General features: G+C 47.2%; 1 protein-coding gene across 1 annotated transcript in view; it reads right to left on the bottom strand.

Moving 5' to 3' along the window:
* The window catches only part of tmeff2a (transmembrane protein with EGF-like and two follistatin-like domains 2a), a gene marked incomplete at both ends in the record, with an annotated part of 54,003 nt that overhangs the window by 9,027 nt on the left and 17,858 nt on the right, over positions 1-27,118 (bottom strand). Inside the window, 2 exons of the mRNA XM_080839391.1 lie at positions 3,773-3,869; positions 19,012-19,038. Coding sequence (XP_080695517.1) covers positions 3,773-3,869; positions 19,012-19,038 — 124 coding nt within the window. The remainder of the gene's footprint in view (positions 1-3,772; positions 3,870-19,011; positions 19,039-27,118) is intronic.

Raw genomic sequence — 27,118 nt, 5'->3', positions numbered from 1 at the left:
GGGGAGTGGGGGGTGGGGGGCTGGGGAGGGGCAAGCAAGCGTGACCCAGTCAGCTTGGTGAGCACACTCAGCAGAAAATGACAACAAAAAAGTGCAGTCCCGGGACAGTTCTTGCTGAGTCTGGGCGTGCAGTAGTCACTGTAATTATAAATCTGTCATTATTACATTCCCCTTTTATTGTTCCCCTGCATGGCAACCTCACCAGAGAAAAGTGGCTTGCTGTTCTCACTCTCGGATTGGCTGAATTTGCATATTCTACCTGGGCGAGATGAGCTGGAGATAGTCGTAAACAGTCATAAATATCCACAGGCTAGGCACAAGCTCCGGAGTGGTCTGAGGTTTCCCTGATTGAGTTGTCAGTTCCTGACGAAGGATTTTGAGGCGTTGGTTGTCCAGTTTTTCAGCTACAAGTACAAGTACAGCTACAACCATGGTAGGTGCAAATTACTCTCTCTCTCTCTGTATCTGACCTCTCTCTTGATCCCTTCCTCAATTCATCATGCTTTCTCTTGCTCTTTATTCCTCAGTCACTCTTTCTTCTCCCCTCCACCTCTTGTAGCTTGCTGCATTTCACTTTCTTGATTTTAATCTCCTTGATGATTCATCTTACCAGTGCATACACACACACACGCACGCATGCATGCATGCTCGCACGCACGCGCCCGCACACACACACACAAACACAAACACAACACTAACACTCAGTCTCCTCCTCCCATCCCCCTATGAAGGAGGGGATGAGAAGGACCCGAATGAGCAGGGAGGGGAGGGGGGGCAACTGTCCTGAGTGACCGTCTGTGTGGTCAGAAAGGGCAATGTGTCTGGACGCATGAATCTTTAATGAGGCCTCTCACTCTAACTCTGACTCTTACTCCCTATCTACCAGGGGCTCTGCTGCAGCGCTGCACTGCGTCAACAACACACACACACACACACACACACACACACACACACCTCCATCATCACACCCATACTGGGTACACAGTACATCAGTGGCTTGAGCATGACTGAAAGTTTGTGTGTGTGTGTGTGTGTATGTGTGTGTGTGTGTGTGTGTGTGTGTGTGTGTGTGTGTGTGTGTGTGTGTGTGTGTGTGTGTGTGTGTGAGTGAGTGAGTGTTGTATACTTGCGTGTGTATACATGCATTTCTGTGTGCATATATGAATGCGTGTTAGGTGGGCAGTGCATCTTTAAGCTTGAGAGCATTGTATTTGTGACAGGCACACATATCCCCATCAGTATGTGTACGTGTGTATGTGAGGAAATGTCTTATTGATTCTTCTGAGCCATGTGGTTTCCCTGTGATCTGAACTTTGCCTCTAGGTTTCCTCTTTCCTGTCCTTTAACCACCATCACATCACACACACACACACACACACACACACACACACACACACACACACACACACACACACACACACACACACACACACACACACAGACACACACACACACACAAGCCACAGCAGCCACATACCTGGCCTGTTGACACTGCTCACAGCATAGGACTAAATAGTGCAGTCACAGCGATAAAACCTGCTCGCTGCTGAACACAGCATTGATTTCTAAAATCCCCTCACTTCATATTTTACCTCTTATCTCACTGGACCACTGAGCCGAGCGCCCTGGAGAGGAAAAGGGAGAGGCGCCGTGAGCAAGGCAGAGAAAGGTGAGTTTGCAGTGAAACAAACAGGGCACAGGCTTCGGATTTGGAACGTGCCTGGTACCAAACCCCCGTCCGGAGACCCTTGGCCTGGCTATGGCCTGCTGAGATACGGTCAGAACTCCTGAGCCCAACGGCCGCCGGTCAGGGGCTCGGTGAGAGTTAATGTGTGTGTGTGTGTGTGTGTGTGTGTGTGTGTGTGTGTGTGTGTTTGTGTGTGTGTGTGTGTGTGTGTGTAGCCTTCACCAAGGATGAGGCCTCATTGCCAATGGAGGAGGACTGGGGAGGTTCCACTGAGAAGCTTCATTGGCTTCTCCTAAAGTAACATGACTATCTGATTTAGGATCAGAACCTCCCTAAGCCTCATCTTCAATTTTCCATTACGAGTGAAACATCCAATCTGACCCTGGATGAGATGACGAGAGTGTAAACCACCGCAGAGCGCTCCAGCAGAGCATTCTCCGTACTCCATCAAATCCTGCACTGTTACTCCAATCATTTCTCATTGCACCAAAAAAAGCACTGCACAGTTAGCAGGAAAAGCTAAATTGAAATGCAAAGCAGGGAGGGCTGGGATTAGGTCTTGAATTTAGAGAACGAATTCCATCTGTGGGGACGTGTTCGAAAGGTGTTCCTGCATAAAACCTGAGCACTGGAAACCTCAGAGAAAAGGTGGAAAGCAAATTCCGGCGAAATGATGACCTTCTTAAATACCTGCTGAAAGTAATTGCTGGTGTATGTATTGGTGCAATGCAAAGAAATGATTGCTTGAGAGGACCTTTCATCTCTGAGACATGAAGGGGAACATTGTTTACGCGGCTGTTTCATGCAACAAAGGGCACTTTCAGATTTGACAGAGATGAACAGCTCTTTCTCTCTGGTTCTGATTCTCCACGTCCAGAGCCTTGTCGGCCTCTATAAATACCTTTTCAGGTCCATACCTCCATTAGCCTTTGTAACACTACACCTAGGCTACGCGATACTTGATCTCCATTTACCTCAGGGGTGGTTTTTCTCAAATCTTTGAAACTTTCTCCATCAAGTCCATGTCTTTTCTATCACAAGTTGTATTTTACAAAGTTCACCACCTCCCACCACCCCCTCCCAAAAAAAAAGGACAAAAGAACACAGAAATGCGATTGAAAGCAGCTGCTGTATGCACGAGTCTCTCTTAAATAAAGATAGAATCGCTATGACTGCGCCCCTCGGCCCGTCCCTCCCTGTTCACCCTGCAATCAATCATCCGTTCCCAGACAGACTCATTGCAGACCCGTTGCATTCGGGCTCAATTAGCGGGGACGGCTCGCTCTGTTAGGAAAATCAGAGGTGGCGTGATTGCCGAACTGTGGCGGGGGCCAAATCAAAGAAAGGAAAAAAAAAAAAACACCTGCGTAGGCCTTTCATTCTGGGTGAAAGAATGTGATTATCCGAGAGGATTTCACTCCTGCTCAGTGGCACCTTAGCGTGCGTTAGTTAGCTTAGCACCTTGCACAGCCTGATATCTCAAGGACATACGGCATCTTAGTGCAGTTCTCTCATGTGCTGAATCTACTTTACTATCTATTTTTACTCATCTAATTTACAGTACTCATGATGCAGTATGTTCGTTTGCTCTTCCTATGTCTCCCTTAAAGAGGCATTACCGTTATTGTGTCAAACTAGCAAGCCAAACTTAACAAGAATTGGCAACTGATGAAAGCTAGCTTGCTAAATTATGTGCATTGACGATACACCACCAACAGCTAGTAGGAATAAAAGGTGTGTTTATCTCGCCTTCACATGACCATATATCATCCAAATGAATTTAAAGATGTTATAAAAAACTAGTTACCTTTAAAAACATACATTTGTACAAAGTTAAAAAACCCTGCAAAACTAGTCTTTAAAGATTCTGATCTGTACTCATTCAACTTTCAGGTGTGTTACTGGGGCTAGGGCTGCAGTGTGTGGCTCCACCAGGCCTTCCACTGTCTGCTGTCAGCCAGCTTTATCGTGTACTGCTGTTCATCTCCAGATGGGCTGGTTCTGACGCCTCATCCTTGGCAGCCTTCGCATCTGCCCTCCTTCACATCCCCACAAGACCCCCTCTCCCCCCTCCCCCCAACTCACCATACGTCCTCTGCGTCAACGTCGCACTCAGCCCCGAACTGGCAGATGTCACAGGTGGACGTCTCCTTCTGACCGTTCTCCGCGGAGCCCTCGCCACCTGCAAGGACACAAGGAAGGACACGGAGACACTGAATAAGGAGACACTGTTCTCAGCGGCAAATGTGGGTACAGACACTCGAATGCATACACACAAATCCACTGTGACACACTTGCAGAAACACACACACAGAGGTGTATCATAGATGCAGACACACGCATGCACTCACAATCTTCTAACATGCTCTCATACACTCAGACACTCGTGAATGCGTGCCTATGTGCTTGACTGCATGTCTGAACGTACACATCTTTCTGCCTCAATTCACACATAAAGGACATGTGGAAAAGGCAACTTGAGAGCAAAGGGGGGGGCCAGCGACTGTCGTGAGCAGTGCCGGCGCCGGCGGTTAAGGGCGCTCCTCATTTTCTCTTTGTCTCGCGCTCTCTCATGCCTTCCAAATCCCCCCGCTGATCTTGCCTGAGCCCCCTCCTTCATTTCCTCTTGATGGCTTCTTATTTGGTATGCCGGTGCCCCGGCGACGAGGCCTCCTAGGAGCTGATATCGCGCCCATCATCAGCCGGCGGGAAAAGCAATCCGGAGCTCCGTGGAATTTAAATTGCGTTCCCTCCGCCGAGGATCACAGTCTCTCTCTCCAGATCCCAGCCCTCCATTATGCCACGCTATTTTTAACACTTAGACCCGTGAGGCAAGCGGAGAGAGAGAGAGAGAGAGGGTGTGTGTGACAGAGAGGGAGAAAAAGAGAGAGAGAGAGAGAGAGACAGACAGAATGAAAGAGATCAGAAAGGAGAGAAAGAGAGAGATAGGAACGGCGAGAGAGAGAAAGAGAGAGAGAGAGACTGAAAGAAAGAGATCAGAAAGGAGCGAGATATCTTTAACAGCCATATTATTATCATTCCCCCACAAAGCAGGAGAGTATTGAACGCTACAATAGGCGACTTGTTTTGCTTCAATCGTCTTGTCAAAGTGTTTATTTCCAGTTTGGATATTTCATTTGAAGTGTTTTGCTTTTGTTTACTTGGGCTGTTTTTTCTCTGGTTTTCACCATTCTATCCGTCCTAATGCTTATGTAATCTCTCTCTTTCTGCTCGCCTGGGCCTCTCTCTCTCTCTCTCTCTTTCTCTCTCTCTCTCTCGCTTTTTCTCTTTCTCTCTCTCTCTCTCTCTCTCCCTCCCTCTCCCCCCTGGCTGGGCGCTGGCTCCTTACTTTACTCTGGCCTGTCCTTGGCTGTGATCAAAGAGCTGGAGGGAATATTCCGTGCTGATTCGAGAAGTTATCGGCCTTTTCCCTCTCTTTGTTTGAACTTTTGTTTGGGCTTCAGGACCTGACGGAAAGGGAGAGAGTGTGTCTGTGTGTGTGTGCGTGTGTGTGTGTGTGTGTGTGTGTGTGTGTGTGTGTGTGTGTGTGTGTGTGTGTGTGTGTGTGTGTATGTGTGTGTGTGTGTGTGTGTGTGTGTGTGTGTGTGTGTGTGAGTGGTGAGGTGGCTGCCGAATGCAGAAGAACCTCAGCGTTGGTTTTTCGCGGCTCTGACAGCGACTGGGCTCTCCCGGTGCCGGTGCAGCGATGCGCGCCGGCTGCCGCTGTGGCGCGTGATTGTGTATTCATGGAGCTGCTTGCGGACCTCGGGACATTTTTCCGGCGGGCCATAAGGTGAGACTTCATACCCAGACTGCCAAATCACCTTGAATGCCAGGGTGCTGCAGCAAGCTGTGCTCTTCAAAACAGTTGACCTCTTGTGTCCTGTACCCTCCCCCCACTCGCCCTTTATCTCCTCCCTCCATCTTTCTCTCTCTCTCTCTCTCTCTCTCTCTCTCTTTCACTCTCTCTATCTCTCACACTTACTTTCTTAGCATCTCTGCATGTCCATATGTGTGCTTGCTCGCACACTCACACACACACTCATACACACACACTCATACACACAAACATAGCAAAACACCCACAACAGCGCAGCGAAGACACCTTGATAACAGAGCACCCACTTGATGGCAGCGCCAAATTAAACGCAGTGTTAATGGAGATCACTTCACAGTAGCCCTTTTCAAAGACGCCCGTCGGAGATTACGCTGCAGAGACAGATGGCAGGCGGAAAACTATTGTGCCGAGTCACAGACCCATCTGCGACGCTGCACTAACAACTCAGGCAGAGGATGCTAGCAGTTGCGACTTCAAGGGGAAGAAACTGTGTAACTTTCTTTTTGAAGCGCTTAATTAACAACGAGGTGAAACTCATCACGTCTTGCTCTGGCACATCCCCATGGCGTGTTTGATTTGTTTTTTTCGTCAGACATGACCCGAACTGTCTGCTCTTTGTAAGAACATGCGCTCTCGTGATTAAAGAGAATCAGTGATTCCAGGATGACTTGTTTTTGTGCGAATGCTCTGCTTCTTGTCAGAGTCTTTGCCAGACATGCTGCGTTCTTCAAGTGCAAGTCTGGACTTTGTACACAAGTATGATAGAACAAAAAACGCCCATACTATGATAAAAAAAAGGTTCTGCTAGCTCCTAGTCCAACTCTAGGCTTACCCTGGCGAATCTGATCGCCCTCAAAGTGGGGGTTTGACAGCTGAGCAGACTGGACACACACACACTGAGCACTGCAACTGCAAGACCAGGTTCCTGAACATGTTTTCCACTGTCCACTAATGACCCTACTGCAAAGTTCACCCACTCAGACACACCAGTTATTAGCTCTGTCACTGCTGTAAGCTGTTCTTTAGAAGGAAACCGGGGGAGAGTGAATGCTGGGAGCTGGGCAGCGTGGTTTCCATGACACTGTCCCCAGAAAATTGGCCTACAGCGAGCTTGCCAGCCAGCCGGCCAGCCAGCCAGCCAGCCAGCCAGCCAGCCAGCCAGCCAGCCAGCCGGCAAGCGCGGTGTACTGGACCTGGGGGAAATGGGCAAACTTTAACCCAATAGAGCTTACAATCAAATCCGCACACTATCTCGTCAAACCATTACTTCTGAGTTTCCTGCGGTATGCTGTTCCCCCTGGGTTTGGCTAATCCCTGGGATCAGGTCACTGGAAATTATGTGTGTGAGTGTGTGAGTGTGTGTGTTCGTGTGTGTGTGTGTGTGTTTGTGTGTGTGTGAGGTTTTGAGTGTGCGCATGTGAATGTGTGGGGTGAGGGCAGCAGCAATTATCCCCATTTCCTCGGTGTAAGATGGCCTCTCTTCAACTATCGATCTTCTCTGACCAGAAGTGTGTTCGATCCCCCCGCCTCAACCTCTCCCCCTCCCCCACCCCCTCCCTGTCCCCATCCCAGTTGTCCCCAGCCCCCATGCTTTCAATTCAGACAGCTACTTTTAACTTAGGGAAAAGATGAGCAGTGATAAGCTGCCAGCCCATTCCTGACCGCAATTACCCCTGCGCCGTGTCTATGTGTGAGGGAAGCACTTTGACCATATCAATCATATTCGTCATGCCAACAGAGGAAGCAAAGAAACACACAGGGCAGGAGAGACACGACAGGATGTGGGCTGGGAGTGAAGAGAGACAAGAGACCTAGGGAACACATATGCCACAATCTGTGCTTATGTGCCTAATGAGAGAGAGAGCGAGGAGAGAATGAGAGAGAGAGAGAGGGAGGGAGAGAGGGAAAGAGAGAGAGAGGGAGGGAGAGAGGGATAAAGACAAATAAGGACAGAGACAGGGAAACAAGAGAGAAAGAAAGATAGAGAGAGAGAGAGAAAATAAAGATATAGATAAAGAGAGAGAAGAGAGAGAAATAGATACAGAGAGAGAAAGAGAGTTAGAGAAACGCAGAGAGGGATATTTGGGACACGCCTGTCACAGTGATGATGAATGGCGCCCACCCTGCTCTTCCACACAGGGGAGAGTGACCTTAGTGATGCAAGGGAAAGCATGCGGCGCTCTGGGGGCCAAATTTGTTGCCTGTCTGCTGTTATCAAACGTGTTAGGGAGGGGAGTGCAGAATAACCTTTTGGAAGCGATGGGGAATGTCTACAATGACTAATTCACCACAACCTGACAGCTCCATTTGGCAAGCAAATGCAGTATCTCCCCTCCTGACACCACACTGTGAACAATCAGCCGAGCTGGCACTCACTTAAAACAGCCTCGTCACAGGCACAGAGAGCAAACTGCCTATTGTGGGTCCCTGACAATATTTCAGATGCAACTGTGAGGAGAATAGCACTTGCCTACGGCTAAGTATACTTTGCCAAAGAGAGAAGTGTCTCGGATGAGGAGCCAGTTTCTGCTTTTGCATGAACAACAGTGAATGTCCTAGGATGCATGAGGACCACATAGGTCAATTGTGTCTTTTACAGATTTCAAGGTCACTCATCGATTGCTCGATCAATAGGGAGGAAGCACTGTGCGGACCGTGTGGAATGTTTTGAAATGTGACATTTGTATTTCATCCATAGCCTTATGAGGTCAATATGACAGATGGAATCTGAAATGCTTGTCACAAAGAAGGGCAGAGAAGGAAACTAGAAACTGGAATCAGGATAGAGGAAATCATTTAAAAAATAAACTGATCTTAACATTAAGCAGCAGGATTTGGCTTGAAAACAGAATGTCCTTTTCTGGTGTAAGCGTTTCTGTTGGCTAATGCACAGAAAGAGCTCAAATATAGCAATAATATATTTCGCCCAAAGGCTATTGTCGATTAATCTTTCCTCAGAAACACCCTTGAGAATTCTTGAGTTTTAGAACCTTTCGGTGGTGACCTCAAACTCTTCTCGAGTCTCTTGCCAGAAAAACAAAACGAGTCCCACTCGGTTTCACCGGCACCCTCGCCCCCGCCCTCTCCCTCTCCACGCTCCCACTGATGCCAGCCTTAAATATCCCACTCCAGCCTGATAGGGCCTCCGAGTGGCCAGATGCCCACGTCAAGTGGAGGTCTTAGAAAAAAAAGAGAAGAGGAAGAAAGACGTAGAAAAAAGAGAAGAACTTGTTTGGCTCCTTGCCTCCGATCGACAGTCAACAGCCGTTGGGGAAGCACACCTCGGCTCTGGCCTATTTGCACATGTAATTACCGCAAACGCCGGCGTGAAGAGAGGCAGATAGCAAGGGCGTCTCGTCGACTCAAGCCGAGCTCCGCCGCCACTGAGGACCCTCTTTTTGCCATCTGACAGGTTTTTCGAGAGGAATCTCGCGAAGGACACCGGGTGAAATTGGCAAACCGAGGAGAGATGGGGAGGAGGCGCAGTGAATGAGGAGCGAGAGGGGGTTGCAGGGGTTTGGGGGGGTGGGGGGGGATGGGGAGTGGAGGTGGAGGTGGGAAACGAGATGAAAATTGGGAGCCAGCATTGAGCAGGGTCCAAACTGGGTCACCCTCCTTGAATGGATTAAGGGGAAAGAATTAGTAGAGGAATTAGGGCTTAAAACTTCATTTTTCCCAGCTTTGATCGGCTTAGGCGCTGCTCTCTGTCAGGCTTTTTGCGTGTGTGTGTGCGCTCATACACACGAGCGAAAGGGGCCTGGGGATGTTTTTTTTACTGTGGTGCCAGGAGGGGGCTGAACTGCAGACCCCTGCAAGTCACCCTCTGGCACAAGCATCCTCCTCCGCAACTGGACACACACACACACACAAACACAAACACAAACACAGATGTGCTTGGAGCAATATGCGCCATATGTCCATGTGTGTACGTGAGGATGATCCAAATGCACAGTAAACGCCTACATAATCCATAGACACACAGAAATCAGCTGGGCATCCATTTGCATGTCCAATCTCCAATAACTGAGTGTTCCATTATAGATTCACCAGACGTCAACAAATTCTTTGCTGCGATTTACCAGGCTCTCTATGCATAGGGAGAAGAGTCTGGCATAGAAAACTGATTTGAGAACAGCACCACAGGAATGTTACAGCAACCCTCCCAGACTGGTGATGGTATCAGGGGGGCTTCTCTGCAGGAGGATCAAACCCCAGTAGGCTCCATTAAGAGGCTCTTCTCTCCACCGCGAGGCTTGGCCTACCAGGGCTTAGTTCACACTTTCCTTGCTCTCTGTGGGGGGGGGGGCAGGCAGAGAGGTGGAGAAGAGAAAATGAGGACCAGAAGAAATAAAAAAGAATGCATGATGAGCAGGGAGGAGGAAAGGGGAGAGCTGAGAGGGAACAAGAGAGAGACAGAGAGAGAGAGAGAGAAAGAGAGATGATGCAAAAGAGAGGGAAAGAGAGAAAATGCAATAGAGAGAGAAAGAGAGAGAGAGAGAATACAAATAGGAAGAGAGAGAGAGAGAGAGAGAGAGATAGAATGCAAAGAGGGAGATAACAAGAGAGTGCTCAGGGAGGAATGGAGCAATGATGTGAGAAGCAGAAATGATGGCAAGGCATGCCACTTGAAAGTTAAGGAACAACACCTGAAACAAAGAATGATGGAGAGCAAGAGAGAGAGAGGGAGGGAGAGAAAAAAGACTGAGCGAGAGAGGGAGAGACAGAGAAGAGTAGAGAAGAGACAAGAAGTGAAGGAGGAATGAGAAGAGAGAGAGAGAGAGAGAGAGAGAGAGAATGGAGCAAGGTGAAAAACACTATCCAGCACAATGGCGATCAATGCTCAGTCAATAAAGTGTCACTTTCTGCAGGCTAAGAATGGAGGACTCAGACTTACAGCAGGGTTGGGCACGAGGCTGCGGAGGCACTGGCCACTGCATTAGCGCCGCGCTACGCTGAGCAAGCTTGGCGTCTCGCCCTGCCGACGCCCCCCTCCTCCCCCCCTTTCTCTGATTCACGCATTAGCGAGCAGATAGGATGATGGGAAAGTAAAACACTCCTGATCGCTGTTTTACGACGTGTAGCCATGAAAGCGTTTGGGCAAAGCAACAACAAAAAAAGCACAAACCAGGGGGAGACCTCTGGAGAGAAGACAGAGGAAAGGACAGGAGAGGACAGGAGAGGAGAGTAGAGGAGAAATTGTAGGGGAAAGGGAGGGAGAGACAGCGTGGTAGTATCTGCCAGGGGAAAATCTGTGTAAGGTTGTTCTCACTGTAAATGATAGAGCACGTACATAGTACAACTATATTTTTAATACTGAATATAGAATCCTGCATTGTCCTGTTTGAGTGAGTGAGTGCCAGACGTCTGCTCCTTCAGTAGTTCTCTCAGCTGCATGCGGTGATGTGTCCATAGACACAAGCGCATCCTTTTATTGCCCACTGCCAGTAATTTCAATTCAGCAACAAACAGTAATTATCTCTGTGGGGCAATAAATCCTTCAGGGGTGATTCAGCAGAGCTGACCTCACACTGTCGTCTCAAGCCCAACCCCTTAATTAAGCTCTCCCTCCTGCATAAGAGGCTCGTGACTCTCCTCTCCTCTCCTCTCCTCTTCTCTCCTCTCGGTCAGCCCATCTGGGCGCGGTGATGCCACGCTTTTGCCAGGGGAGACGGGGGCACATGGGGGAGGCGCGAGATGGAGGTGGCTGCAGTGGTCCAGCCCTGTTGGGCGTCGCTCTGTGCCAGGCGGTTTCTTTTTTTGTTTTGTCGCTGTTATTTTGGCCCGGGCTTCTTAATCTTGTTGCGGCTGTACGGCCACTTTCCCCTCAACTCTCTCTCTCTCTCTCTCTCTCTCTCTCTTTTTCTCTCTACTCTCTGACTTTCCAGTGAGTTTTCAGCCAGTTTCCAGCATGCTTGGCGAATGCTGTGTGGGAGCTCACTGCACTTGCTCCCACCTCCTACACGCCCCCCCCCCCCACCACCACCCCTGGACGAGAGCGAGAAGGCCAGAGGATGCGACAGCCAGGCAGGGGCTCAGCTGTAAACAAGTGACCCAGTGTCATCCTCAGGAGGGAGGGGGCAGAATGCTACAAACGTGGCTGATTCATTATTAAAGCCACTCTCCATGAGTCACCAGTCACTGTTCAGCGGCTCCGCAATATTTGATGCTTCAGTTACTTAACAAGTATCCACAATCATGGGGTGCTAATGTATCATTCATCGCTTTAAAAAAAATATGCTTGTGATTGTATAAGGGCTGATGTCATGCGTTGCCTTATCAACATTTCTCAAAACATTTATCCTTATGTTGCGCATATCACAGCATGGTTCTGATTTAGCTTTGAGCACTAACAGCTATAGCTGGATGAAGCTGTCATGATGTGATAGCAAACAGAGATCATGCCTCATGTTTTCCCCATGTATTGCGTCAAAGGAACTTTCCCCCTCGCTAAGGGGACACAGAGGAATCGTCGCCAAGGATTCGAGCCAAGATTAGATTATGCCTCTTCAGCAGCGGCGCCCCACCGGGGCTCCTTAAAAAACGGCAGTCAATATATAAACAGATCCCCCTCTCGCCACCAGGGAGGTAGCCTTTGCCCAGCCTCTTGCTCTGTCTCTCTCTCACACACACACACACACACACACACACACACACACACACACACATTCACACACACACACACACGCACGCACGCACGCACGCATGCACGCACGCACGCACGCACGCACGCACACACGCACACACACACAAACAGCCACCTCCCCTAACAATGTGTCCTAGTCTCATTCGCCCAACGCCTTCTTGAGGCCCAGGTGGGAGAGGGTTCCACCACAGAGGAGTGCCTTCTCAACATTAACAATTAACGGAGCGCTCCGGAGCCGCTTGACCTTGATGCTTATCAGAGCTGAGTTATTCTCCATCCTGTAACTTAAGCAGGGGAAGCCAACCACGCAGCAATCATTCCTAAGGGGATGTGTGGAAAATAGGTTCCTCGGTGAAATTAATATATGTATGTATATGCCTTCTATATTCTGATGACCTCTTATCTTATTTAGATTATAAGTTAAGTAGAAGACAAGTTTTTTTTTGCATATAAATGATTTGTTCATATTCCATTAACTGCGTTGGTGTGTTATGTAACTGAACGGTAGGGCTGGTGCACGTGTATTTTTACAGTCTGTGGAAGGTTTGTTTGGTGTGTTGTTTAATAAATCCTAATGGTGAACCCACGTAAGTGTTTCCTATTCCTTCCCAAACAGACCCAAGTACAAGGCTACGCTGAAAGCCATACTGAATTCAGCCAGAATCAACCCCACCAGGGTACAATTTTGTGGGGGGGATGGGGGGGATTTACCCTCCTTTGGTTTAAAAAAAAAATATTTCATGTATTTTATATATTTTAGTTTGCATTAAATGTTCAACTGTTCAAAATGTAACCTAATAGGGCCTACCGTTAACTTGAAAAGAATAAGGCCTATTTATTACTTTTTTTTTTCCATGATAAAAAAAAACTAACAAAAAAACCATCCCCCCCTCTGTTTTTTTGACAAATCGCACCCTGAACACCACTTTACATTTCCTTCACGTGCCTATGGGGAGCACATGGCAGAAGCATAAACAAGCAACTCCATAACAGCGGGGGGGGGGGGGTTCTCTTTGCAACTGTACACTCTGTTCCAAGACAAACACAACTAATAAACTAATAAACAACCTACTTCACCTCAGCGGGTTTGGCTCAAATCTCCCAGGATGAATCAGGCCTTTCAGAGCAGCAGCTAGCGGCTTCGCAAACAAACAGTCCCTCAGATGTTTACATTTCAAAACTACAGAGTTGGTAATCTCCTGGGAGCGTGATGTAGCCGTAAAACAACAGTCATAGCTCTAGCCGGAGTCCAGAAATATGCGCGAGCGCAGTGCAGTGGATGTAAGAGGATCTGCGTGATTTTAAATTGATGATGTGCACTGGCGCACAGGATTAGAGCATTATGATCAGATCAGGGACGGCAGTCTGACTTCAGTTCTCCTTCACTACAATGCGAACCTCAGACCATTACACCAAGCAGATCTCTAGAGTTCTCCTCCACTGCTGGATGGAGCGTGGTTTCATCTGCATGCTAAGATTCTTCTTCATATGAACTCTCCAACTGGAGGCCATGCCACTTCTGCTAAGGGGGGTTAAAGGTTGAAGTAGGGCACATATTTGTTCACTTGCACTTGCACTCTTTACACCCCAGTAGCAAACCGAAATGCCACCTGACTTTCAGACAGTAATCTCATCATAATCCAACTGTTACGGAGGTAGGCGCATTGCTACACACACACACTCTCTCACACACACTCACACAAACACAAACACACACACACACACACACACACACACACACACACACACACACACACACACACACACACACACACACCATCCCTGCTCCGGCGCCCGCTGCACTCAGACATGTCCCCGTTGTTATTTTTTATACACGCGAAATAAATTACAATAAAAATCCGCTTTGGCCCCCGGGTGACCTGCTGTAACTCAGCACATCATTTCCTGCAGGATAGACAGCTAAGGCATGGCCCAATGCTAGCTGATTCTCTTTCTCCCTCTCTCTCTCTCTCTCTTTCCATCTAATCTCTCTCTCTCTCTCTCTTTCTGTCTTCATCCCCTTGTCTCATTTCCTTCAGGTATCTTGGAGTTTGATCGCAATTTGTATTTCATACACACACACACACACACACACACACACACACACACACAGACGCACAGATATGACTTGTCTGTGTGCGGAGCTATGCGTGCCCCTGTGGTATGGCTTTAAGTAGCTTTCGCCTATAATGCACTTGGGGGAGGGGGGGGGGGGGGGGGGGGGTTGGGCAAAAGCCTGTGGAGCTGTGTTTGTGATAACAATGATGGGATCAAACAGAACTAACTCAATTTCCAATGTTCTATTCCATATCTCAGGTGAGAGAAATCTCCCTGCTTCCGTTTCACCAGTCTATCAAAGGATTTGAAAATAGAGCCGCCTAGGTGTTGGGAGGATTTGAAAGATTTCGTGAAGGTGCCCTCTGAGCTGTTTTATATTATTGAGAATACACATACAGTATATATAAGTGTGGTGTGTTTGTGTGTGTGTGTGTGTGTGTTTGTGTGGGTGGGGAGTGTTTACTGCAGGCAAGCAAATCCCGGATCTTTCAGAGCTAATAGCTTCCAGTCCAAACTACATGACTTTCATGCATTACTCGTTATCAAAAATAATGATCCAAAACACATTCAAGGGACTTATTACAACCAAAGTGCTAATTGTCACCATTCTTAAACTCCATTTTCTGCTTATGTGAATTACATGAAAAACAGTAGTGTAGATGAAATACAAGGGATACAATTGTCTATTTTGAGGTTCTCACAGCATAGATAATCCAGTAAGCATGAATGTTCTTCATTAGAATACATTTAAAATACTTGAATAACTGTTCACCACATAGTGATTCTATCTATGTCAGTTACTATCTGCCTTGCCATTACAACCGTGTCTAGTCTTAATCGCTTCCCTAAACCTCTAACCTTGTTGCCATGGTGATGCCACAGCGACCAGTTAAGGTCTCCTCACATCAGATGAGCTTGTATGGCTGCCAGTCGCCATCGTGAGAAGCACAATGAAATTAAATAAAAGCATCATTTGTTTCCCTCAGCGGTGCCTCTGCCACGTTCCTGAAGAGAGCAAGGCCAGACGTAACCACAAGCTAATGTGAGGGATCAACTGCGGTCAACTGTGGCTGTACAGAAGACAATGAAGGCCAGCAAAACAAAAAAATAAATAAAAAAACAAACAAGCAAGCAAAAAACAAAAACAGATGGCTTTTTCTTTTGAAAGCTCCCATCCCCAGGGGGGGTTTCTAAAGCCACGTGCCTTTGTATTGACCAGGGGGGAAATCAAATGAAATTAAATACATCACTGGCCCAGCCGACGGAGCCCTGGGAGTACAGTAATAGGGATTAATGAACTGAGGGGAGATCCATATTGTTGTAGTTTTGAGGGCCAACGTGGTAACATGATTAATCACCCCAATTTGGGAGTGTTATTTTCACCTGAGCTTTACTGCTGCACCTCTTCTTAAATTAATTAACATACACACAGATAGACACACACACACACACACATACACACACACACACACACACACACACAAGTTGAGTGTCGGGAAAAAAAGAAGAGAAGGCATAAGAAAGTAGAAAGTGCACTTGTGAAGAGCTAGTAGTCTAGAGGGAATGAATGCAGAATTAGAATGAGAGAGAGAGGGAGAGAGGGAGAGAGAAAACCAGAGTGACAGCAGAGAAAAAAAACGATGGGGAGAGACTTTAATGGCTACCCTATAAATACTGATAATTAGCTAAGAGTACTGTCTGTTCTCTTAAAGGGCAGGAACAGTAATTAAACCATTATTTACTCTTTAAATAGTGCATTAATGAGCAGGAACCCCATACAATGAAGTCTGTGATTCACTTAGGTCACGGGCGCGTGATGTGTCACTCTGCCTGCCTGCGTACATGACACACCAGACACTTAATCCTCCGTCTCTGACACTAACGAGGATGATGCCACGCTTCACCGCAAGGCTGTTGCATAAACGCCCCCCCTTCACTCATGGACTCGAGCCTGGTCTGGCACACTCCAGTGGGTCAGTTATTCAAATGTTTGCCCAGCGGAGAATCCCTTTATAACCAGCGAAAGGTTTACAACAGTGGCAAGGCTTATAACTGCTGCTGCGGCAGTGACTGCACTTACAGCTATGCGTCTACAAACAGCACTAACCGAAACCAGAGAAATGGATTTTATATGTATATATGCTAACTTGACACAAATTCAGCTTAGGAGAGATACAAATCTATGTTTTTTTATGTTCCATTATGGCTGGAGCAGTGTTGCATGTTTCCCTCTCTGCGTGTGTGCTGGATGGCGTGTGCTTAGTGGGCCTCAGCAGTCGTGACCCATCTGGGCCTGCCAGCTCCACGGGGCTCTGTGTTTCCAAGTTAACTGCACGTCCGTGCCCACAGAGTCTTGGCCGTGATTTATCACCAGCCATTAAAATACATTTGATTTTTATCGCACCGAGGCCGAGCTGCCCGTTGCTGCCGAGCTCCGCTACCTCTCCCTCAGCCCCTCTCTCTTTAACGCTCCACTCCGTCCATAAACTGCAATCGCTTCTCTCCTCTTCTCTCCGCCGGCGCCCCTTCCCCTCCGCTATCGCTGCCATCACGCCACCGCGCTCTCTCTCTACCTCCTTGGCTATCTTTCCTCTCATCTAGCCCATCGCTCACCATCTCTCTCTCACTTTCTTCCTCTTTCTGTCTCTCACTCACTCCTGCCTGGCCTGCCCTCTCCTCCACTCTAATTCTTTTCCTTTATCTCCTCTGTCCATTTCACTTTTCCCCTTCACCACCCCGCATCGGCGGAGCCACCATCCCTCTCTTCGCTATCTCTTCTCTCTCCCCCCGTCACTATTTGTCGCTTCTCATCTCCATTCGCTCCCAAAATATCCATTTTTCTCCCCACGTATCAGGCGCTTGCACGTCCAAATGCAAACAGAAGTGTGGATCAACAATAATGTGGCAGCAATCACTGCCTTTACAAACTCCTAAACAAAAACAAACAACAAAATACAATCTCTGAATTATAATCAGAGTGCGAGCACACACTGCTTATGAAGAAATAACTTTCACTCAGGATATCTTTAAAATGATTTATCTCCAGCCTCCAGAAACACAGTTAAAACACAGATATGAGAGTCCCATACATCATTTATAGCAGGGACGCATGAAGAGAATCCTATTTTAAAATTCAATTTCCACAGCTTTCCACGCAAGCTGTGCCGGCTTCACCCAAAGCGCACTAGTAATGCACTTTCATGTTATCCTGTGATCATTGCACAAAAGATAAAGCAGGTACAATCACTACAGACTTAAAAAAAGACGATTCGGAACAACATGTATACAAGAGCCATCACAGAGATAGAGACTCATTTACTGTAATCCGAGTGCTCTCTCTTTCCCTCTCCCCCTTCTCTTTCTTTGTCTCTCTCTCCTTATCTCTCACTCTAATGTTTTGTTTCTCTATGGCCACCCATACAGGCATATACAAATTATCTTTCTCCCTCTCTCTCTGTCTCTCTCTCTATCACACACACACACACACTCAAAGGGAGAGAAAGACAGCACTTGAGGGATTGACTTTGCACACACACACCCTCCTGCTCAAGCGAATCCAACTGTGTTTTCGGGCCCGATTTCAAGGACGTGCGTCTGTTTCAAACAGCACCAGGGGGACCAAAGCAAGGGAAGAGAAAATGAGATGAGGTGAATTATTTCACAAGAGTCTAATTTCCTCAGAGTGGGGATGGCTGTGACCTCATGTCACTCACTTGTCACACAAAAGGGGAAATTGTGCAATAATCCCTCACTCCCAACAATGGATGCGTGGGAGTAATTCAATTTCGCTTGGGCTTGGTTGGTTGGGTTCCTCTATGAGGGTGGAGAGGAGAGAGAGGAATGAAACACACTAGATGTCTCTCTGTGTGTGTGTGTATGGGTGTGTGGTTGTGTGTGTGTGTGTGTGTGTGTGTGTGTATGTGTGTGAGAGACAGGGTGTGTATGTATGTGTGAGTGTGTGTGTGTATGTGTGTGTGTGTGTGAGAGAGAGAGACATAGTATGTATGTGTGTGTGAATGTGTGTGTGTCGGGTGAGGGTTGGTGCATGTTGAGTCTGTGTGTGGGTGCGAGTATGATTGTGTGGGTTTTATAACTGGACTTTCTGACTTTAGACTTCTGTTAAGTTAGATAACCTCTCCTCCTCCTCAATCACCCTGAACACTGGCGTGCCACAAGGCTGTGTGCTGAGCCCTCCTTTGTACTCCCTGTTCACCCATGATTGTGTTCCTGTCTATGGCACTGAAATCAAGTGAGCAGATGACACCACGGTGGCACGTCTGATCAGAGGTGACCACATGGCCTACAGGGAAGGAGGTATGCTGAATGTGTACTGTACACACAACCTTACATTTGCACTCTCTGTTCTCAAAGTCTATCAACTTCTCCTCTGTACACACATATTTAATATATTTACATATATAGTATTTGCATATTGTAATAAACATATATTTATTATAATATGTATATTACAATATAAAAATATACAATATATTGTATATTTGATCCACTGTCCATCACTGTCCACATTGTAAGATATAGCATTACTTATGTTGTAGTACTTTTCCTACAGTGTAAATAATACTATATTTTTGCACTTCTGGTTAGATGATACTAACCTGTACTGTGTACAATGACAAAAAAAGTTGCATCTAATGTAATCTAATACATGTGTGTGTGTGTGTGTGTGTGTGTGTGTGTGTGTGTGTGTGTGTGTGTGTGTTGTGAGATGTGAAGAAGAGGCTGTGTATGATGTAGCAGATGAACGCATATGAAATAACATTTTACCTTCATCTCCTGAGCCAGAACCGGCATCTGCAAGAAAGAAAAACACAGTCAATAACCTGAGGGGCCCAACTAAGACCTATCTGTAATGAGCGGTGAGTAGAGAATAGACTTCACAGTCAGAACAAAACCACAGATACATTAAATGAGTCTCTTTCTCTCTCCTTCTCTCTGGATATGAATATGTGTTTGTCATTAGGAATTATTTTAGGTGGGTTTGGAGCTTTATTTACATATAGATGGAGAAATGTCATTTGGTAGCTCAGTGGCCCTTGAAAGCACTGCATGTTGGGAAAAATGAGCTTGCTGCATCTTGGGTCCAGAGAACCAGACTGTTTGCCACAGGCCTTAGAACAGCATGCCACTGAAACACTGTGTGTTTGTGTGAGAGAGTGTGTGTGTGTGTGTGTGTGTGTGTGTGTGTCTGTGTGTGTGTGTGTGTGTGTGTGTGTGTGTGTGTGTGTGTGTGTGTGTGTGTGTGTGTGTGTGTGCACGTGTGTGTGAGGGGGAAAGTCGGGAGTACAGTCACACTCCGCTCTTTGCGAGTCTGGTCTGTGGTAACGCTCTGGGGTGTGTGGTGGTGTGTGTGTGTTGGTGTGTGTATGTGTGTGTGTGTGTGTGTATGTGTGTGTGTGTGTGTGTGTGTGTGTGTGTGTGTGTTAGTGGTGGTGGTGGTTGGGGTGAGGAGAGGGGGGTGAACAGATCTGACCAAAACCATGGAGCTCTTATCTGGCCACTGCTGTCAACCTGCGTATCACTGCACTCTGACAATAAGACAATAACTGTCAGTCGGCTCTCTTGAAGCGAGATGACAGATAACAGAAGCACCGAACAGCCTGTCACATTTCACAGGCTGGGGCTCTGCTCTGCTTTTACCATGATCTCCACTGGGCTGACAGTGTCAGGAACTAAACACACAACACAGAGACGTACACACACACACACACACACACACACACACACACACACACACACACACACACACACTATACATAAAGGGTCCACTTGACATGTATGGTAACAAGTAATACACAGACAAAACACATGAGACAGATTTGTAAACAGTACACACACAAACACATACACACACACACATACATGTCAAAGCCAGTGAGTGTCTGAGGACAGGATTTGTCTAGGCAAACTCCACTTTGTCAATCACCGCATGCGCCCATTTGATGTATTTGTTGAGACAAATCCGACAAATGGGGCAGCGGGAGCTTCCGTCAATCAGAACCCCTCCCCCTTCTTTCTCCACCTCACCATGAGCACCTGTGCCCAATAAATAATCTCCTCTATGCGTGGACAGACATGAGCTGGTTTTACAGAGTGATGGAGAGAGACAGACAGGATGAGAGAAACAGGGGAGACACAGACAAGAGGCCGAGAGAGAGAGAGAGACAGGATGAGAGAACAGGGGAGACACTGACAAGAGGCCGAGAGAGAGAGACAGGATGAGAGAAACAGGGGAGACACAGACAAGAGGCCGAGAGAGAGAGAGAGACAGGATGAGAGAACAGGGGAGACACTGACAAGAGGACGAGAGAGAGAGAGAGAGAGACAGGATGAGAGAACAGGGGAGACACAGACAAGAGGCCGAGAGAGAGAGAGAGAAAGGATGAGAGAACAGGGGAGACACTGACAAGAGGACGAGAGAGAGAGAGAGAGAGACAGGATGAGAGAACAGGGGAGACACAGACAAGAGGCCGAGAGAGAGAGAGAGAGAAAGGATGAGAGAACAGGGGAGACACAGACAAGAGGACGAGAGAGAGAGACAGGATGAGATAACAGGGGAGACACAGACTGAGGACGAGAGAGAGAGACAGACAGGATGAGAGAACAGGGGAGACACAGACAAGAGGCCGAGAGAGACAGAGGGAGGCAGAGAGACAAAGAGAGAGGAAGCTAGCTCAGTTGCTAATGTATTGTATAAGTAGATCAAACGAAGGCTCATTTCCCAATCTCATATAAAGGCAGTACATTTCTTTGGGAGTTATTTTACTTCTTTGTGCATTTCTCATTACCCTCACAGCGGGTTCTCCACGGGCGGGAGAGAGGGCATGAACATTACTCAAAAGCCCGCCTGGAAAGTTTTAATACACCGGCGTATACATTAAAACACACTCGCACACTCACAAACACACACACTCACACACACACACACACACACACACACACCGTTGGCCCGGTGGCCCGGTGCACAGCTGAGCGAGATGGATGTGCTTCGCCTCTATAACCCCCTGCTGGACTCTCAACTACCCACAAGCCACCACTACTAAACCCCCACCAGGGCTCGAAATCACCTCAGCCTCACTTTATTCCCATGTCCCATCTCTCTCTCTCTCTCTCTCTCTCTGTTTCTCTCTCTCTCTCTCTCACACACACACACACACACACACACACACACACACACACACACACACACACACACACACACACACACACACACACACACACACACACACACACAAGACAATAAACACATGCAAACCCCAAGCTGAGAGGAATGCGTTCTCTGGTGTGCCACTGTCAAGTGACTCATCATTGGTTTCTGTCAAACAGCACAATGGGCTGGTCAAAGCTGACTTGCTTCTTGTGAGGATCCGTACCATCTGGCTGTTCGCATGAAGGAAGACATTCAGCAAGGGGGGTTTGATGGGTGGGTGGAGGGGGTGTTGGGGGGGGGGTGGAGGGGGGCTCAGATCATTCAGAGACTGATGATATAAACAAATGTGTGCAATATCATTTAGAGACAGTGCATATGGGAGTGCTTCTGCTCCATACGTCCTGTTCACAAATAACAACTACGGGCCATCTCCTCTCAAAGATGTACCATCGTGCATTCATGTCAGACGTAATAGGTTTAATGTTATTGCGCATTTCGATTCGATTAGCATTGTCCTGGGAGTGCAAGATGAAATGCATTGCATGTCTCCCAATTATGAAGTACATATTTTATCCTCCAGCTACAAGGACGAGCTTAGAATTACCAACAGTTTACCGAAAACGTGAAACATCCATCAAGGAGGATGCACTGCAGCCATTTCCCAGGCAGGAGAGCACATAACAAGTCGGTTGAAACTGGTAACATGCAGATAGGGAATCATTAGTTGTTCCATCCCATTTGGACAAATGCACCGCTGACTGGTCCCGTTTTTTCCTTTTTTTCGGGAACAGAGTCAGCAATTAAGGATCCGACGAGCTTGGGATGTGTCAGATGGCTGACTGCCCTTGAGCAGGTCATTTAACATACAAAAAAAGAAAAAGCAAAAAAAAAGAAACGAGAGCAAAACGCCCTTGAGACATCACGGCGGAGCAGACTCTGTGGCTCGTCTCCGCTCCATTGTTTAAACGCTCGTGTCGGGCCCCGCGATCCTCGGGCTACGGAGACAGATGATTTCCACTGAGTGGATAACAATGGAGGTTAAATAATAATAAATAAATAAAAACACACAGCAAGAAAATGGAGAGGAGTCACGGCAGGACTCATCTGTCTGTCTTCGCTGGCATATTAACAGACAGACACACACACACAGGGAATAAGATACATTTGTGCTACGATGTGGGGAAAAACCACGATGCAACGTGACAAATGTGACAAACGTGACAAACGTGACAAACGTGACAAACGTGACAACTGTGACAAACGGACAAATGTCTCCATCGTCTCTGCTTTTGTTCAAAACTAATTCTAACCAAATTTGTTCTTTTTGACACACAGCTCTGTAATAAGTCCACGTGACAACCATTGGGTTGGGTGAACAATTAGAGCCACACTGTAGTAAACACAATAGAATTCAGGGTCAGACAGGGAGGGCCTTGAGACCAATGTTATTATGAACTAATGATAATGCATTTTAGTTGAGATAAATGATCAGGCAGGATGAAATGACTAGGCAATCCGACTGGACGACTGCATCAGATAAATGAGTTGAGTAAGTAAATGAGTTTGTTTACATTTACATAATCAAACATGTAGGATTTATGAAGCACAAAGCCGCAGATGATGCTTAGCTCTGCTGTGAGGTTGAAACTATTCATGGAGAACGACACAGGGCAGAGTGCACTGTTGTTTAAGCTACTTATCCATTATGCTATGCTGAAACCTTTCGGAGGGCCTGTTGCGTCTGCACACGTGGCATGCCTACACTTGGACAAAAGGGAGACAACATAGAATAGTCACTAAAGGCTAGTTAAACCCCATTTATGACAATAGTTCAGTTTACCAGTTCATAACTAGAATCACCTGTAAGACCCTTTTGTAGTAATACAAGGGCTTCTAAAATGGTGTTTCCTTTTTGCCATAAAGGGTGAATGATTTGTAGAAAGTACTCTATCTTCTAGCCTTTTCAAACTAACTTTCTCTTTTCTTTCACACAATGAGTCCCCTTAATGCTTAGCATTTTTCTGAAATCCTCTGAGGCGGGGAAATGAGGATGAGCTGGTGGAACGGGGTGAGTCGGCACATTTCGTGCCGGGTTTCTCCGAGCCGGCAGATGGTGGGTGTCAGCCCTCCTGACTCCCTCGGCAGAAGCGCAACAGCTCCAGTAGCAGTGATTAAAACCTGCCATCAACGTTTTTATGACGCGTCATCAACATCGTCTCTCCTGAGCACACTCCGGTACCGGTGGCTGGGTGGGCTTTGAGAGATGTCTCCCGGTAAAGCTCACCGTGTCAACCGCCTATGTGGCGGCTCACGAGATGAGCCTCAGGATGTAATTACAGATCGTGATCACCGCACGTGCGTTAGAAACACACAGGCCTAAGTACTGTTTTATTAGCACAAAGTGCAGCAGTGGTGCGGGAATATATTAACAAAAACAAGCCATGGTGTGCACTTCACAATGAGCTTATGAAAAACAAAAACACGTCTGATACAGCCAGCTGGCTATCCCGCAGAACAAGGCCATGATGTCTAATCAAGGGATCGTTTAATATTAGCAGGGTCGTGGGTGATTAGCTGATGACAAGCTGCATTTCGCAAAAAAGCTCCTTATTACCGGCGTGGGTGGGAGTAACCTCTCAGTGCCCTCTACCAGGAAACACCATCAATATTCCCCCCGCAGCCAGGCTCCCCCCGTCGCTCTGTGAGACCCGTTACCGACCGTCGATGTTTGTCAAGCGGGCGATGGCCTCCGCCACGAGCCCTCGGCGGCGTGCCCTCGACTCCATTTACAAGAGGGTTCCACATGGCTAGGCTAATGGTTAACCCACCTCTCTGAGCCGCATGGCGGGAAAATGAGAGCAGTGCAAACTCAATACGAGCCAGCGGCTTCAGCGCATTCAGTTAATCAGCACATTATTCACTTTTATCCTTGAGTGGCTCGGGACTGAACCTGCGGACGCGGGCAAGGTAAATAGCCTACTTATCAACGGTGTGCTGGAAATAATGTACTCTCTGTGGCAGTATTTCTTTCATCTCTCTGGGAAACTCATTCTGTTTCTACCTGGAACGACCCTCGTGCCAAAAGTCTACCTTGGTGCAGAGAAAAAGTTGCAGTCAAATTCACAGCATGCCCACGATAACTATTATGAAGTGAAAATCAAGGTGAGATCTTGACACTTCCCTGGATTACAGTAATTGGGTAATCAAGCACATGAAAAGGTAGCCTTTGAGGCTATTCAAAAGAAACTTTAACTTTGTGTGTAGGTAGTTATACTGTTATAATGGGGTTCATTCTCAACACTGCAATTTAGTTTTCAGTTGTGACTGTTTTTGAATGTTTTTGAATCAAATAAAACTCACTTGAATGAGCTAAACACAAAGATAAGTACACACACACACACACACACACACACACACACACACACACACACACACACACACACACACACACACACACACACACACACACACACACACACACACGCTGTGCAGCCTTTGTGAGTGTGTGGGCTTGTGCGAACATGATGGCATGGAGTGTGGAGTTGATGCGGGCGTTGTGTTTGCGTCTGGCCTTTTGGCCTGTCGCTGTGTGACAACAGCCGGACGAGCACAGACCCTGCTGCCACATGGGCCTCTGACATGTTTGCAGAATTAAAGGCAAACAGGCCTCTCACAGTGACAACAGGCATAGAGATATGCACACACACACACACACACACACACACACACACACACACACACACACACACATTTACTCTCACTCCCTCCCACACATTCCCACTCTTACTCTCCCTCCTCTCTCTCTCTCTATCTCTCTCTCTCTTTTCTCTCTCTCTCTCTCTCTCTCACACACACACACACACACACACACACAGACACACACACACACACACACACACACACACACACACACACACACACACACATATTCTCGCTCTCTCACATAAACACACATATGAGAAAGAGAAAGAGGGAGAATAAAGGCAAAGCTATACAGAACTGATCACTGCTCTGGAGATCAGGAAAAAAATCAATAAGTCAATAAGACCCAGCAAGGGAATCTTGTGGAGACAAAGTCTAAGCATGAGTTAGCCAGTGGCTGTGCACACAGGCCGTGCTGAATGGGAACCAGCAGATTAGACCCCACATAAAACTGTCCCTCTAACCCCGGCAGCGAGACATAAACCTGTCTAGGGCGAAGTTGCCCAGGAATACATATAAACCCATGCCCAACCTTGGTATTAAAATACATATATTTTACAGCTAGACATGGTCATCTGTGCGACGTATATCAAGTCCATAATTGCACCTTGAAGGCATAACATTAATCAGATGGTGCTCACAGCCAGATTTCAGAGTTCACGCCCCAACTCGCTCACAGATAAATCATAGTTCGCATTTCATTAAAGTGCTCTTCTCCCTCTTTATTTTTTAATTTAAAAAACAACGGCATTTGTCAAAATATTTATCTTCCTAACAGCCCATCTTCTTGACGGCCCAAAAAGTTCTCATGGCCAGAATAGAGGTGTGGATAGAGAGACAGAGAGCGGTTGAAAAAACACTGTTAGAGGAGAGAATAAGACAGAGTGAGGGACTGGACTAATGCCTCGGCATTATTGGAAAACGAGCGCGGGGAAGGTCGCTGAAGGATGGTGTGGGCCTTGGCCTTCACTGTCCGATGTCTCTTTTCACCGGTGTTGTTTCGCCTGCTAACAAATAATAAGACCAAATCGCTGAGGTGTCTGGACTTGGAGGGAGGAGAGTGGTGAGCGTGGTACTTAAGAGACCCGACTCGTTAACCTCTTCAGGAGTTTGATCGCTAAGATGAAAATGTTTCCAACTGATGGTTCCATTTGCTGATGTGATAATGAACTCAAGCGACCGTTATGAATGACAGTTCATGTCGATTCGAAAAAAGGATGCTGAATTTCCACTGAAAAGCTGGCTCCTTTCTTTTGAGGCCACCTGGGACCAAGGACGCTGTAGTGAAGTACCCTATGAATGTAAAGCTGGGAAATCTAGAATGAGTTTTTCAGGTCTTTAGGTCAGGTTTTGAGGTCTTTCTTCTGCACAGAGGAGTGTCACACGGGTGCTACGGCAACCAGTGAAGGTTCTGGACCCGCCGCTGACCACCACCTCATTCACCAGCTCTTCAGGATCACTTTGGAGCGCATTGTTAAACTCTTCAAATCAAAATGGAACGAGCCAAGAGGAAGAAAAAAACGAGACAGGGAAAGAGGAAGGACAGAAATGGAGGACAGAAATGTTAGAATATTAAAGAAGTGAGGAAAGAGACGATAAAGAATACTCCCCCCCTTCCTCCTAAAGGCTTCATTCCATATGACAAGCGTGCCTTCGAGCAGAATCCATTTGATTTGGACATATGTTTAGTCGTCAAAGAGGCACAGAGAAGGAACCAGAACATCAGAAGTGTAAGATGGAGAGCGAAGAAGAGAGAGAGAGGAAAAGGGAGAAGGAAAACATGCTTTGCAAGGAGGGGGTCTGCATGAGGCAGAGGAAGGCGAGGAGAGAGCCTGTCGAGTCGTCATCATCACCGACGCCCCACTGCTGCTGCAGCACAGATGAAGCCTCCTTCTGCCTCCCATGTGTTTGTTTCCTCAAATCAACACTTATGCCCATAACACACATCAAAGCCTGGACAACTCACACAGATACAGACACACACACACGCTCATACGAAGAGAGGGGGAGTTTGCTTTTTAC

This window comes from Sprattus sprattus (assembly GCF_963457725.1).
Source record: "Sprattus sprattus genome assembly, chromosome: 5".
Classification (NCBI taxonomy): Eukaryota; Metazoa; Chordata; class Actinopteri; order Clupeiformes; family Clupeidae; genus Sprattus; species Sprattus sprattus.
The sequence above is the reverse complement of the archived record's forward strand: the minus strand, read 5'-3'. Positions and strand labels throughout refer to the sequence as shown.